This window comes from Rhinolophus ferrumequinum, chromosome 20, assembly GCF_004115265.2.
Source record: "Rhinolophus ferrumequinum isolate MPI-CBG mRhiFer1 chromosome 20, mRhiFer1_v1.p, whole genome shotgun sequence".
In the NCBI taxonomy this organism is placed as follows: domain Eukaryota; kingdom Metazoa; phylum Chordata; class Mammalia; order Chiroptera; family Rhinolophidae; genus Rhinolophus; species Rhinolophus ferrumequinum.
Genome location: NC_046303.1, coordinates 50314380 through 50330362, shown reverse-complemented (window position 1 = coordinate 50330362; position 15983 = coordinate 50314380). Strand labels below are relative to the sequence as shown.

The following is a 15983-nucleotide window of genomic DNA, read 5'->3' as shown; positions in this document are numbered from 1 at the left end:
TGCCTGCTGAAAAATGAAGGAAAATTGGGGGAAATAAGTTGCAGGAATTTTCTTACTTACACTGTATTGTGTGTTATGCTGTATGTCATGTGCCCTTTGAATATTAACTGTTAAATAGCTTCCATGGGCTTTAAGTGTCACCTGTCCTATAATATTCGTCAGTATTATTTGAGAAAGGTCTCACCTTCTACATTACATGGTAAATAGCAGTATTCTCACTGATTTCTTCTCCTCATGGGGCCAGTCACACAAAGGCAAACAATACTTGTCTAATACACTTCAATCCTTCACATTACATAGTATATCACAATGCGCTATAGTAATAACAATGCTGAGGATATTTAACTTCAGCTTTAATAAAGAGCAATTACGAGAGAAAGGTTTGCCCAAGATGTCTTTATAGGGAGCACCTCTCCTAAAATAATTAAAATATTTGGCCTTAAAAAAATTCGTACATATTTCAAGAATATAGTCATTATGTAAAGGGAAGTACAATCGCATTAAACATCAGGCTTTGGCCTACAAGACACAGTGAAATTTTAGGGATGTGCATGTATTCTCGTTCCTCAGCAGGATCCAGGTAGGTTTTCAATTAGGACAGATAGAAAATCAGCAATTAGGAGCAACTTTATCCAAGATTTTGACTGTTCATAAACTCATTCAAGGGTTCTATGTTGTCAACTTTTTTCATGTTAAATAGAAAACATTTATGGTTTCACTTCTGCGTTATTGCAGTCAAGAGCTGAGGCTGCTTATTTTAAGACTCCATTTCCAGCTCCCACTTCTTTCCCTTGCACCTAGGAAAAACAAATCACTTTGTTTTTCCAATTCAGAGTAAACATGCATTTACTTTATTAATCAGTTATAATTGGTTCTAACAATTCATTTCACGTATATACATTTTGCGGCAGTGTTTTATTTTTTTATATTTGGGAAAATGGCAAGACTCGGGCTGTGGTTAAATCAAAATCTGGGAAAACCAGCTGATACGTGGCACTTCATTTTTATGGGGTAGACAATTACTTCTATATCATACATCATCACATGCTTCTTCAGGATTTCCTAGGCACTTTTAGATTTACAAACTTAGAGCATAACAAGGGACACAATAAAGCTTTCCTCTCAAGATAATCTGTCTGCATTGGAAACTTTCTATAAATTTCTCTATATACTAAGCTCAATTAACATCATTATTAGGAAACTATATGAAGCCAAGAATTCATGAGGAACCAAGAGATCTCAATTGCCCATGAGTTCTGCAATGGACTCACAAAAGTAAATGATTTTGGTGAAGTCACTGATCTACTGTTATGTAACTGAATTGATTTACGCTCTCGTTGTTGGGCATACAAATCCTCTGAAAATACCTGGTGTACTTTATTGCTTATGTTTCCATAGTCATACTTTTATATTAAAGTTTTTCTAAAATACCTGTGAAGACTAACAACTATAAAGTTTAAGTTGCTCAACCAGTTTTGCTGCCTTTAAAAGTATCCTGGAACAGGTAAGGTTGTCTCAACTTATTCCAATTTCTTTTTGTCAAAATTCTAATATTCAACACCAGGCTGTACCTCACACTATTTTTAGAAGCCAGCATTCCTTACAATTCTATTTCTCCATTATGTATTAAAAATTCTATTTCTCCCTTAGGTATTAACATAATTAGATATTAGAATCCCTTCTTCCGTTATTTAACAAAGCCTTGGCTTATCCAGATGTATTACTTACCCTTCTAGGCTTACACATTATTTTCTTTAAGAAGCCAAAGATCGTCAATTCCTCGTCATAAACATGTTTCTCGAGAAAAGTAGGAAAAATTACATCACTGTTTTAAAGATGCTTTAGAAAGGAAAAGGACTCAGCACTTAATCTTACATATTTCAATAAAATCCAAAGTCCCTTGTTTCATGCCCTATGTTTCACTTGCACTGTAAAATGGTCTGCTAGCAGAGTTTATAACAGCAAACCAATACATTCACCCAACTTGTGTTACAGGTAGTATTTATGTTAACATATATGCACCAAGCCCTAGTTCATATGGATATGCAAGAAACACATACACACTCTTTATATTTATTTAAAACAAATAAGGGGAAGCACATTTGTGTTAAAAGAATGTTATCCGAGAAGAATTCTTAGGCCTACATACTATACCCTTGAATGAAACTACAACAATTTCCAAACAGTATGGATTCTTAATTAGTGAATAAATAACATCCACAAATCAAATTAGAGATGGTTTAGATACTTTAAGATACAAATTCCTTAGCCAGATTTATTTCGTTATTCTAAATGGCCAAATGAGCCTGCAACATACCAAAATCACATACCTATGACTAATAGTTAAAATTTTTTTTTTAAATCTATTGCCATTCAGAACCATACTTTCTTGCTACATTATGCCCAGGGGGTTAGTTTTCACACATGCCATATCTCTATCATGCTTTTCACATAGTATAATCTATGGAAGTCATATTAAAGAAAAAAGCCAAAAAAAAAAAGCCTCCATTAAAAACAATTGTTTATTATAAAAGTGTACTTTATTATAAGGAAAATTTAAATATAACCAACAATACTGAAAATAATGTAACTGGCATTTACAGCCTTGGTCAGAGTTCTTTATTAAACAGGCATTTTTTGCTATTCTATGAATAGTTAACAATCATTGTGCAACAAAATAGGTAACTTGAAAAAGTGAATAAAGAATACAGAATGATGAAGCAGAAATCTGGGGTTCTGTGTGATTTTTCCTGTTTGACAGACATGGCTTTTAAAATAAAATTAAATAGAAAACAAGTCATCTTCATGTAATAAGCTCTCTTCCTACAAGAAAGTGCAAAATTGTTAAACAGTGTTAAAATGTGGCTGAAGTTATACTTTACATACTTTAACCTCTTATATATACATTATCTGATTAACATATTTTAACCACATTTTCATTACACAAGTGAAACCATAAACATTCTCCATTGAGACCACACTAGCAACAGAGTAATTTTCCCGTTTCCCAGTGTCTAGTAATCTCTCTAGACATTGGGATCATGTAGGCTAGAATATAATGGTTGAATATAATTCATCTTATGTAGCCAAATAACAAGCGTATCAATTATCAATGAAAATCTCTTCAGGTTGAGTTCATTCTGCATTTTTAAATGTGAGTCTACATTAAAGCAAATGGCAAGGCCTAATGGTATATTTAGAATGGGCAGAAATTCCTTTTGTCTTTGTATATGGTTTTGCTTATAAAAATTTATTTCCACCACCTTGGAGGAACCTCCTAGGAGCAGATGTCTGAAAGGACTGTGTTATGGATGCCTTGTGAAGAACAACGAAAGATTCTGTGGGCATGTTCATGAGGACCCGAAATTATTTTTGGTATAGGAGGTTTTGTTTTGTTTTGTTTTTTATAGCATATATAAGATCTTGGGCTTTTAGAAGACAACAAGTAAATTTAAATAGCTTTTTAAAAAAAACTTTATTTGTGGCATTAAATGTCAAACTCACATTTTTAAGGAATACAGAGAATTGCAAATGAAAAAGGAAGCAGAGATATATGCTTTATGAGGAAGAAGTGTTAATGATCTCCCATGAAAAAAGACTGTTCCCTATTACAATGACTAAATTGCCCATCCTTAAAACCACTGGAATATGTAGGTTACTGACATTATGCCAAAGAAGTCAAAATGTACTTTATTGCAAAAATAGAAAAGGTTTTAGAATTGCATATGATGTTTTATACCATTTCACCAACAGGCCAAGGCCAGCACATAACTTATCAAGCCAGAAAAACTTGAAAACAAAAATAGTTAAAATTGTACTTACTATATATATAATGAGTTGTAAAAAGAACGTGATGCCATGCTGTATAGCATGATTCACTGCCAAGTTCCCTCTTACATGGGCAGTCACTAACGTATCAATCTGAGTTAAGTTAAAATGAACACTTATCCTCTGTGATGATAACATCCTTTAATTATCTCCTTAAACACATACTTTCAGTGTATTACAATCATTTGAATGAACCTTTTAGTCACATAACTTTGTGGAGTAGAAAATCATTTTTATCAATATGTCGATATTTTCATGATCTACTCTTTAGAAAGTGATGTTAAAGCCTATTTCCTATTGAATCACTACTCTGTTTACTATACATTGTAAATGTAAAAAAGGAAAAAAATCTGAAATCACAGAAAATGCTTGGCATCTACACAAACACATTCTCAGTGGACTAACCACTACTGTGTAATTTTGTCACTATAGGTCTTCTTGCTCCATACTTTTGCTTCATGCAGTGGGTTCAACAATATCCATGTTTGTTCCAAACAGGGCAACTAATTGTTCTTCATAGGTGGTGATGTTCCTTTTCATAATTTCCATACAAGGTCCCAAAAGCCTTTCAAATGCTTGCACATCCATGGCTAAGAAAAGGAGAGAATAAAAGAAAAATGAATGACATTCTTTGAAAATCTGCAGAATTTCTGAGTCATTTCTGATACCGTTCTGCATATGTCAATAACGCAGTGGTATTTTTAGATAAATATAAAAGCAAAAGTCATAAAGATAAAAATGTCCCACTCCCAGAGAAGTAGCCAGGCTCCCTTGGCAATCTGATCTGTAAGCTTGGTGGGAAGTTCCTGATCCAGGCTGAGAAGAAAATGCGGGACTGTCATGGGCAAGACCTCGGAATTTAAAAATACTAGTTTTGATGTCATCACCTGAGTAATACAAATTCCTCAAAGATGGCAAGGGAGTGTTTTCTGTCCCATTTTTCCCTCCTCAGGGTTTACAACGCCACCTTGTGAAGACCAAATGTCACCTTTTATAGTTTTCACTCTTATACTATTGCCTAGTCACTTTAAAATTACAGCCCAAATCATGCTTTTGTCCACTTCTATAAGCATATGCTGCATGTCACTGTGCTTGCCCGTCTCCATTTTTTAAAATGAATTTATAATATACACGTGGAAAATAGTATCACACGCTCTACCATAAAAATACAAATTAAAAAATTGTTTTTCACCTTTCAAATTTGCAGAGGTAAAAAGCAATGTTTACAAGAATAGAGTGAATGGACATTCTTGTACTGCTGGTAGCATGTAAATTGGTAGAAATATAATTTTAAAAAAGCTATAAAAGGACTTCTGAAACCATTTCTAAGGAAAAATCCTATAAATGGAAAAGCAGTCTATGCACATACATCAAAAATCCCCTCCCTCCCAAATGGAGCCCAAACTCAAAATATTTACCAGTGGTGGATCATTAAATAATTTATAATGTATATATTTCCCTAATACAATGTTACACTTTGATGTAATAAAATGAGAAAATGCCTAAGCTATATGAATTAAAACAAAGCAGTTTACAAAATTGTTTAAAACCAGAAAATCCATGCAAATAAAAGACAAGAAGGGATGATAAAAGGATGTGGTAGTCACTGGGTGGCGGTGGTGTGTTGCTCTTAGTTTTTCCTAGCTTTTCCGTATTTCTCAAATTTTCTTTATGTGAATATTATAATTTATTGTAGAAAAAAATAATGGGGTTTCACTCATACCACCTTTACTCTTACTGTCTAATATCTCTACTCAGGGAAATTACCTATCAGTTACTAACTGTCTTCTCTTTCATCCAAGTATAACGCTTGATTAATACTATACTTTAAAACCTTTTTAAAAGTGGCTTCTCTAGGAAGTTAATTCTGAGCATATTAGCAAATCTTAAGAACACTGAAGCTAAGTTTATTCTACTAAACTGTGGATGAAGAGAATAGTAACTAATTACTGTTGAATCGTTCTTTAAAAAAGAAAAATGTCATCTATAGAGACACTACCTGAATTTTATTTTTCATTATTAAAGTTATTTCTCATATATAAAATCTCATACCGTGTTTCCCCGAAAATAAGACCTAGCCGGACAATCGGCTCTAATGTATCTTTAGGAGCAAAAATAAGACCTGGTCTTATTTTACTATAAGACTGGGTATAATATAATAATATAATTATATAATATAATATAATATAAAATACCAGGTCTTATTTTACTATAAGACCGGATATAATATAATGTAATATTAATATAATTAATATAATATATAATATAATAATATAATATAAAATAAAATACCGCATCTTATTTTACTATAAGACCCGGTATAAAATAATATAATATATTATAATATATTATAATATAATATAATACCGGGTTTTATATTAATTTTTGCTCCAAAAGACGCATTAGAGCTGATTGTCTGGCTAGGTCTTATTTTCGGGGAAACATGGTGTATATATATATATATATATATATATATATATATATTTTCCAGCTGAAGTTGGTATTTCTGCCAAGCTACTATATGGTATAAGAAAATAAACAGCTAAACAATAAAGAAAATTATATTGTGCTTTGACAAACCTGAATCTATGTTTCCCAGTACTAGAATAAGTATTCCCACAGATGTTCCAACTTCCCCCACAGAACTTCATGCACTTTATATAAAAATACTGTTTTAGCCTTCTTTTGTGAGGTACACGTTGCACGTTGTTCATTTGAAAGATCAGATATAAAACTTGGTACTCAGAATTATTTTAATTACTAAAATAAGATATTATTTCATGCCTATAAAAAAACACGATACATATGTATATGAAAGTTTTAAAGAAAAAAGTGGCTTCCACAAACTAAGTCTACAATGCAATGAATCCTAATCTTGTTATATTTTGTGGGGATCATAAAACTTATGAACCCCAACAAATAATGTGTACTGAATACGTGCAAGGAAGTTGTTCTCCTGTAACAACTTCCACCAGGAGAAGCATGCCTGCCGTGGTGAGTCCTACCTAAACATTTGACAGTCCCAATGGCATGTGCAGAGGCTGCTCGAGGCTTGTTAGTCACCAGGGCAAGTTCTCCAAAGTACTGTCCCCGAGAACACCGAGCGATTTCCACTGCGCCGTTCTCTTCCACTTCTGATTTACCCTGACAAGGTAATTAAAAGCATCAACTTTTACTCAGCTTGTAAAAACTAGACATTAACCTTAGTCCAAACATCAAAAAGAAAATGTATTATGTTCCTTGCTAATATTACGTGGATTTTTTAGAACTTACCTTCCTTTTCATAGTAATTTTCACTTCTCCAGATTCTACAATGAAAAAAGAATCAGCCAAATCTCCCTATCAGAATAAAACAAAAACAAATGGTGAAAATGCAAGTTTAGTTGACAACAATTCTCTTGCTTATCATACCCCTGAAGTCAATCCAACCCCAATGTACAGACGATTTCCCTGAAAAGTGAAACCCTGAAACACTTTTCCCTGAAAAGTGATGATAAAAACAGGCTATCATCTCTCACTTTCTACACTGACAGGTTACAGTGGACAATTACAAAGTAATGATTTCATTTATAAAATTATTTGAAATAATATACTCTACCATAGCATTTCTGCTAAAGCTAGCCAAGAAAATATGGCAGATAACATGGGGGTAAGAATTCCACCCAAACTTCTGCCTGGATAACTGCACAGGGTTGAAAAGGCCACAGGGGTCCGAGCAGCACGTCCGCAGTCAGCAGGAGTATGTCAGCCAAGGCTGTGCACGTGTCGTCCTAATATGACAAGCAGGGCAGTGACCCAAGATAAGCCATCGACTCCAAAAAGGGAGAACATACAGAGACTTATTCGGAAACAGTAGATGTGGGTCCTGATGTTTTGACTGCAGTTAGCTAGGGACCAAATGCCAAGATGCCAGTTTACTGACAATCCACCTCAAGGTCTTGAAAAGACTTCTAAAGAAAAGTGTTGCCATTTCTAACTACATACGCATATTTTCTTGGTGGTATTTTTGAATAAAATTTGCCATGATTTCCAAGGATGCCTTCAGAATTAAATAGTATAACACAGAAGACAACAGATACTGACTTTTCTGAGCCTCTCAAAGTGATTCTGAAGAAACTTAGGTATTTCAAAACTCTTCAGTACAATTCAAGAATTGCAGTATCCGATTACATCACAAAAATAAATGTGGAGTCTAGACTTATGTAGTGTAGACCTGTGTTTATAAATGCTTAAAAAACAACTAATATACCTCAATGTATCTTAAATAAACTCTAAGTACGGTATACATATCCCCTTTTCCTAATCTTTACATCAGGTTTTCCAGGGGCTTCGTGTTAAATTTTCAAGTGTTTTGAATAGTAGTAGGGCTAACAACTACTGTGTAATTTTGTTTTCCAAACATGCTGTAAGTGCATATAAAACTGGCGAAACAGAATAAGGTCTGTGGATGAGGCCAACATTGGTTTCCCAGTTTCGATCTTGCACTATAGTGATGCAAGATGCTCTGGGAGAAACTGGGTGAAGAGTGCATGTGGCCTCTCTACTATTTTTGCAACTTCCCGTGAAGCTATAATTATTTCAAAATAAAAAGCTAAAAAAATCATTTCAAAAGTGCTCTATACTTTGTTGTTTATCTATTTATATAGTAGAAGCTTCGCCTTGTTCTCCAATTTGACTCCACTTCTTCTCAATCCCTCACTGCTCTAATGTGTGTGTGTGTGTGTGTGCGTGCGTGTGTGTGTACAGATTGATTTACTTGTTTAATTGCCTTCTAAAATAATTCTTTCCTCAGTCTCACAGACCTTGAATTTTGTTTCACAAATATCGAGACAATATTTTAGGTAAATAGCACAATTCTGTATAATATGATAAAAGTTACAGAATCTATTAAAAATCTGTTTAAATCATTTGCTCAGTGATTCAAAAATGTAACTAGGAAATGAGATACTATCATCTGCGTGCTGTGTCTGTGGACTTCAACCGTCTTCATAAATCCTCCTTCTTGGTAGCCCTAGATTTGTATTACAATTGGTTCCAACTGGGACCTTGGAAAAGCGTTAGGGGTTAAAGAACATATTGGCCCCCACTGAGTGCCTGCCAGCCAATACACTATATGGTGCAGTGTGTTCCCTTCCTGGTTGGTTTTATCAGGGAGCAGCCACGGGGTTTCATTGGGAACTGATTGTACAAAACTCTACAATATCTTCCAATGCATCTTCTGGGTCCTTATTAATCTCACAGAATGCTCACCTTTCCTTTCCTCTTATAAATGACATCTTATTCTCTATATACAAGTGAATTTCATGTCATATACAAATATTATGCAGAAATTCACTTGATAATTTAATACATACTCATTAGGAGTTAATTACATAAATAAAAAATATTAAATAGCTTAATGGCTATAAATTAAACTATTTTTAACAGGACATTTGGTAGAAGTAATATTCATTTAAGTCTACATGCTAATTATAGACACGTGAAAAATTTATCAAGATTTACAGTGTCTAAGAACCTTTTAGAATATAACCCTAAAGTGAATTACATAAAAACAATTATACCTGAGCAATGATTTGTTCTCCATCATTGTATACTTTGGTGCCTATCACATCTACCACTTTTAGGCGCTCAGAAACCTACAAAGAAAAAAAAACATGACAATATGCAACAGATTAATTGGGTAATCATCTATTTCAGAGGTTTAAAAATGGGTAGTCTATAAACCAAATAAACTGAGCAGTGTGTGGGTCTGTGTGTATGTGTGTGTTATATTATTAACAGCCAGCATTTTAAAATAAATTTCTCATAAGAAGTTGAATTTCCAGCTTATCTTGAAAAATCAGGAGACTCAGCAACACTCAGCCGGTATTTCCACTTGGCAACAATACACTGTGGTGGGATAGCAGCTGCTTCTTTAGAGAGAGCACATGTTCTCCAGTTTACCAAAGTCTCATCCTGGCTTCGTTTTCTTCTTTATGTTACTTGCCTAGCTCTGAAGGCATCTGAATTTCCAACCTCTGATCTATTTTTATTTAAAGAGACACTGCTAGAGAAGATCAGCTGCTTTATATGCATTCTGTAATGTGGCCAGGCATATACTGACAATACAACAAAGATATTTCAATAGGTTAGTCAGTACTCGCCCCAGGGTTTTTGGCCAAGATGCTGGAAGGATGGTATTGCCATCCTCTAAGATGGAGAAGAAAGGGGAAGAGTAGATTTAGGCCGGTTAGGTGTGAGATGTCTATCAGGTGTCTGAGGAAATGTTAACTATGCCGTTGGATAAATGACTGGCATTCAAGGAAGGGGCCTTGTCTCGTGATGTCAATTTTAAAAGGCATCAACGTATAGACAGTATTTAAAGCCAGGAGATTGGACAAGTTCACCAAGTGAGTAACAATAGCCTGAGAAAAGAAGAAGAGAGCCTGGAATGCCAATTTTAGGAAAGGAGAAGAGCAAAGTTGACTGAGGAGGAGAGGCCATGAGGACATTCTGTATTTAGATAACCTCTCCCTGCAAAGGTGTAACTAGCGGCTATCACTGACCTTTATGTGATTACTTTAAGTCTGCTTTTAGATATAGACCACAGGTCACTCTGCTATAGATGCTAGCAGGAATCTATTCCTTGTAAGCAACAAAACAAATGCAGTTCTAGGTAAAAGAAATAGTGATTTATACAAACACCATAATTCAATCTTTTCCAATGAAAATATGGAGAGGTTTTTATTCAAAGAAACTCTTGTACAGAAGTAAATATTCCTAACAAAACAGAAGCTTTTAAAGCAAAATAAAATAAAAGCATAAACATATACTTACTTCCAAAGATTTAAGAAATGGCAGTGACTCGATAAAGCTTTCATACATTTTTCTCTTTTTGGCATTATTTTTCACAATTATTCTCCTGAAGGTTACCCTGTCCTGAAGACAGAATATCAAATATAAAAACAGTTAAAAGGTAGATTTTATGGGAAAAACAAGTTTGAAGAGATAGTTTCATTTCATTCCCTATAAGGAACAAAGAATAATTGAAGATTTTGAAATAAAAGACTAACATTATTATACTTTTAATGCAACTCATTTCATATTTTTATTTCTTCAAGTATAAAATATAAAACCATATAAAATATCACTTTCATTTTTTTAAAGGAAGCATCAGTTTACTTTTAGTCAGAACAGAGATCTGACCACCATGTAATTAGGCTAAACCCACGAGGTGGCGCTGTCGCACCATTTAAAAAACTAGATTAACTAGCACAGTGTTCTTTTCCCCCCCTCAGCTTTATTGAGATATAATTGACCTATAATATTATGTAAGTTTAAGATATTTAATGTATGGATTTGATACTTACATATTGTGAAATGAGTACCACAGTATAGGGTTAACACCTCTATCACCTCACATAATTACCATTTCTTCTTTGTGGTGACATTTAAGAATTTACTCTCTTAGCAACTTTCAAGTATGTAATACAATATTGTTCACCATAACCACCCAGCTGTACATTCAATCCCCAGAATTTATTCATCTTGTAACTTGATGTCTGTACCCGTTGATGAACATCTCCCCCTTTCCCCAGCCCCCAGCCCCTGGCAACCACCACTGTATTCAGTTTCAATCAGTTCAGATTGGCAACCAGTTCTTTATGTGGATGACAGCCCTCGAGTGTTACAAAATCAGTTCGATAAGACATGGCCAGCATTTTTTTTCCCGGGGGGTGGGGAAGGGGAGTATAATTGACATGTAACATATTAGTTTCAGGTGCACAGCATAATGATTTGATATTTGTATACATTGTAAAATGATCACCACCGGAAATCTAGTTAACATCTGTCACCTTACATAGTTAATGAAAACTTTTTTCTTGTGATGAGAACTTTCAAAAGCTACTTTCTTAGCAACTTTCAAATACGCACGCAATACAGTATTATTAACTATAGTCACCATGCTGTGCATTACATCCCCAAGACTTTTCGTTTTATAACTAAAAGTTTGTACCTTCTGATCCCCTTCACCCATGACCAACATTTTTATAAAAAATAAAATAGAACTGAAAATAGTGTGTACTCCATTTAGTAAAGTGTTTTTTAGTTATATATTTATACACAAACACACACAAACATATGCACTGGTCGTGATGTTTCCTAATGTGCTTTTTAATGTGGATTATGATAAAAAATAATGGAAAACACTCTTAGGAAATATTTTTAAATCATAAAGCAATTGTAAGAGTTGTTGAAAAATTATTTGGTTTTTAGTCACATCCACATTATGTCAGTTCTCTTTTTTTAAATGTGCATAGAGAAACTACAACTTTCTTGAGTAAAGTCTAATTCCAGTGTTTATTTCATGCTCATCATTCTAAAATGTTCCTATGTTTATACTACTTAACCTCAAAGATACAGAACTCAATTAAGGAGCTAGGGAAATTTTAAAGATAACAGCTCAAAAAATGGTTTTCCTACAAGTTTTATTTTGAAAAAATTCCTACAAAACATTATTTTAATTCTTAGTAAAGAGCCCCCAGAATTATGTTAGTTTGGCACACATTGATAAATAACTATACCATTTTAATATAAAATAAAATTAACTGGAATATGTTCTTAATTAATAAGTTACTGTGCCAATATACTAAGGCTAAATTTAAATGAACTGACAGGATGGAGAAAAACGCTAGTGTGGATGTAAGTATCTAGTAAATTAAACATCCTGGACTGCAATTTAGTTTATTACAATTTATAAATAAGGGCTTTGGTTGTTTCTTGGATTTGTACTCTTAATATTTTTTTTAAAACGAGAAGGTTTTACAAGGTTAATTAGTAAAAATATTAAAATAATTTCAAAGCCTGGCTCTGCATCAGAATCAGTTAAACAAAGATTCTGAAGTCCCAGACTGAATGACTCAAAATCTTTGCATGTAGGGCTCAATAACCAATAGTTGATAAAAGCTCCCCAGGGGATTCTGAGATATAGTCCAGTTTGGGAACCAGCTGCAACACCATTTTATGGGCTGAGTTTATTGCAAAACAGAAAAGACTAGACATAGTTTAGCAATTCAGAAATTAACCACAGTGAGCTATACGTCTCAGGAGAAATTTTCTATTAGTGGCCCACCTCTTCACACCCACTGTGACATATAAATAAAATCCAGAAAGTCCCATTTCAAATGTTTTCATCCTAGTCATTTCAATAATCGCCTCTCTGAATCATCAGCATGCTCATGTAATAGTTAACCCTCTAAGACTTAACAGTCACTGAGTATTATTTGCAAAGTTAGACTAGTCTATAAAGGACTGATCTTTATATCTGCACTTACATGGCAGAACTCTGATCCATTGGCCTTAAAAGAAAAATTTCTTCTCGACTTTCCCTGAAAAGAGCCTAGTTGCTCTTAAAAAGCAGGTCTGAAGTATTAACAGATTATATTAACTATCTAATTTTTTTAAAAAAGCTATTGCACTTACACACAAACCCCAAGGTGACCATCACAAAGTGCCCACTTTATAAAGTTTAGTAACATGTATAGATTAGTAAAACATCTCTGAAAAATGCCTGATCCTTCTTGAAAGCTTAAGTATCACGCACAGTTTATACCTCGTTTAAGGTTTCTGCCAGAGCTGAAAACGATCAATACTCAAAGGGGCTAACCGGATAAAAACATGATCTCATGCCCAGGACGTGCAAGGAGAAGGCTTCCTTATATCGTGTGACAATCTGACCCTGGCAGGCAACCCCGTGCGGGTGGTTAAATTTTTAAATGATACCTTCCTTAATGAAACAGTTCTTGGCAGACTCTAACTTTACCCGCCACTCTGATGACAGGCAAACACTTCCTATGGACCAAGACTGCTCTGGTTTAGAGTTTTTACTCCAACAGTAAAAGTTGGAGTTTTGTCCAGCAGGCTTTGGATATTTGAATCTTTGATAGCCCTTAAAAACACTTCAGATGATGAGTTTCCCTCCACCTGGAAATAATTCCAATTTTTCTTCTACAACTTCAAAAATGACTCATCACATTTTTAATAAGCAGACAGCAACTGCCTGGTTCTCATAAGAAGAAATGTACATACACTGTCTTATTTCTCTGATCAAGCGATATTTTTATCAGCTGTATCCAGTTCAGAGTCAAATGCTGAGTCGTGATTAAAGAACGTGTACCTTCTGTGAAGCTATAGTCCTTGGAAATGAGATTGATTTCTCTCAAAGGATTTGAGAGAAATTACCAGATATATGCATGTCAAAGCTACAGAGTGGGCTGTTGTTAAAAAGAAAATACAAGTATTGTTAGCATCCACTGAAATCATTGCCAAAAGGGTGTCCTGGGCTGCAGCAGCACTGGTGTTTCCTGGGAGCTTATGAGCAATGCAGTCTCACAAGCTTCATCCCAGACCCACTGAATCAGAATCTGCGTTTTAACTGGACCCCCAGGTGATCTGTAATCTGAGAAGAGCCGCTTAAACAGTCTTCTAGAATCAGCTTTACTTGCTACCCTGCATCCTGATCTCATCTATGAAAAAAAAATCTCCCTCCCCACCTCACCCAAATGTGATAGAAATATCACCATTAAGAAATTTATTTTGAAAGCGTAGGCCCCACCCCAGGAGCATCTGATTAAATTTGTCTGTGGTGGGGCTTAGGCAAGAGGATTGTTTTTAACACCCCCTAAGGAATTCTGATGTGCATGGAGTATATTTTCTACACAGCTATTGAAATGCAAAGCCGCTCTTCAATGCAAAGTAGTGACCACTCGTTTCACACCACACCAAGACACAATGTGACTCCAGTTCCAGTGTGCAGGAGATTCACTGGAGACTTGCTCAAATACGTATCGCTGGGCCTGCTTCAGTGTCTGCTTCAGTGGATACAAATCGGTAAGCAGGCGCCCCAGAATGTGCATTTCTCGCAAGTTTCCAGGTGACACAGATGCTACTGGTCAGGGGACCACACTTTGGGAACCACAGATTATAATACTTAACACAAAAGGCTAACTGAGAAAACTGCTCTGAAGGCTTTGGTTGTTTGTGTGGCAGGTTGGTTCAAGGCAGTAAAAGACGCCGATTGGATCTGAGCGTCTCTCTTTCCAGGGAAGGCCAGTAAGTGAAGCGCCTGACTTAACTGGGGAATTGAACACGAAGATTTCACGTAGCAGCAGTGTCTCAGCACCCAACAGTCCAGCATCCAGTAGTTGTTTAATAAAATCCCTGGTGCCTGGTGACGTTCCCAGATAAATCTACCAATTAGTTCTTGCATACTTGGTTTTATCTTGTTCGTTAATCCCTAACAAATACTGTATCTATCTGGCTTCTGTCATAACGCCTTTTACAAACAATATTCAGGTCAAAGAAACATTTCACTCACCAAACCCCACAGAGCACCAGGAGAGGTAGCCGTGATTGTAGCAGCTCTGGGTGTATTGTACATTAAGGCCAGTTCGCCAAAACTCCCACGATTATCGTAGTTACCCACGCACCTTCCAACACCATCACATTTTACATAAATATCAAATGTTCCTCTGTTGGACACAGGAAAAATAAGAGGTGAAAGTAATTCAAGTAAAATCTCATTTCAACAAAACCTGATTTCAGAGAACAGTGCTGTGCAATAATAAAATTTCATTCCCAGCCTTCCTTTTCCCCCTCTGATGACAATAAGCAACAAAAGGCCATCAGTACACGCCAGACACACTATCTGTTCCAGACAAGCATGAAGAGACCATCACCTAGACTAGGTAAAGACCATGCATGTGCCTGCTGGGGAAAATGAGACGAAATAATACATATTTAAGATAAAATCAACAATAAGAATATAACTGACAGAGCAACCAAACAGCACAAGTGCGGGCAACCACCTGAAAGAATGTGTATGAAAATGCTGACTGCAGTTACCTCTAAGCATAAGAATAGTGAAGGATTCCAGGGACATTCTTTAATTAAAGAGTTTTTGTTTCTAAAATGAACAGGTATTACTTTTGAGATCAGAAGAAAATAACTTAGAAAAACAATACAGCTCTAACAATTTGGTCAGCCAAATGGACGGCACTTGGGAGGGTCCTTTATAATTGAAAGGAGGGGCTGGCCAATGTGTCCTACAGACTGGCCGCCTGCTTTTGTAAACAGTTTTCCTAGAAAACAAACACTCAGGTTTATGTATCATCTGT

At 35.2% G+C, this 15983-nt stretch overlaps 1 protein-coding gene across 1 annotated transcript in view; it reads right to left on the bottom strand.

Annotated features, from left to right (window-relative positions):
• Positions 1 to 2517: 2517 nt before the first annotated feature.
• PRKAR2B (protein kinase cAMP-dependent type II regulatory subunit beta) overlaps positions 2518 to 15983 on the bottom strand; it is a 90163-nt gene continuing 76697 nt past the window's right edge. The window contains exons 6-11 of the mRNA XM_033088721.1: positions 15185 to 15338; positions 10645 to 10746; positions 9390 to 9464; positions 7102 to 7167; positions 6834 to 6972; positions 2518 to 4418 (exon numbers count right to left, since the gene is read on the bottom strand). Coding sequence (XP_032944612.1) covers positions 4285 to 4418; positions 6834 to 6972; positions 7102 to 7167; positions 9390 to 9464; positions 10645 to 10746; positions 15185 to 15338 — 670 coding nt within the window. The 3' untranslated portion in view covers positions 2518 to 4284. The remainder of the gene's footprint in view (positions 4419 to 6833; positions 6973 to 7101; positions 7168 to 9389; positions 9465 to 10644; positions 10747 to 15184; positions 15339 to 15983) is intronic.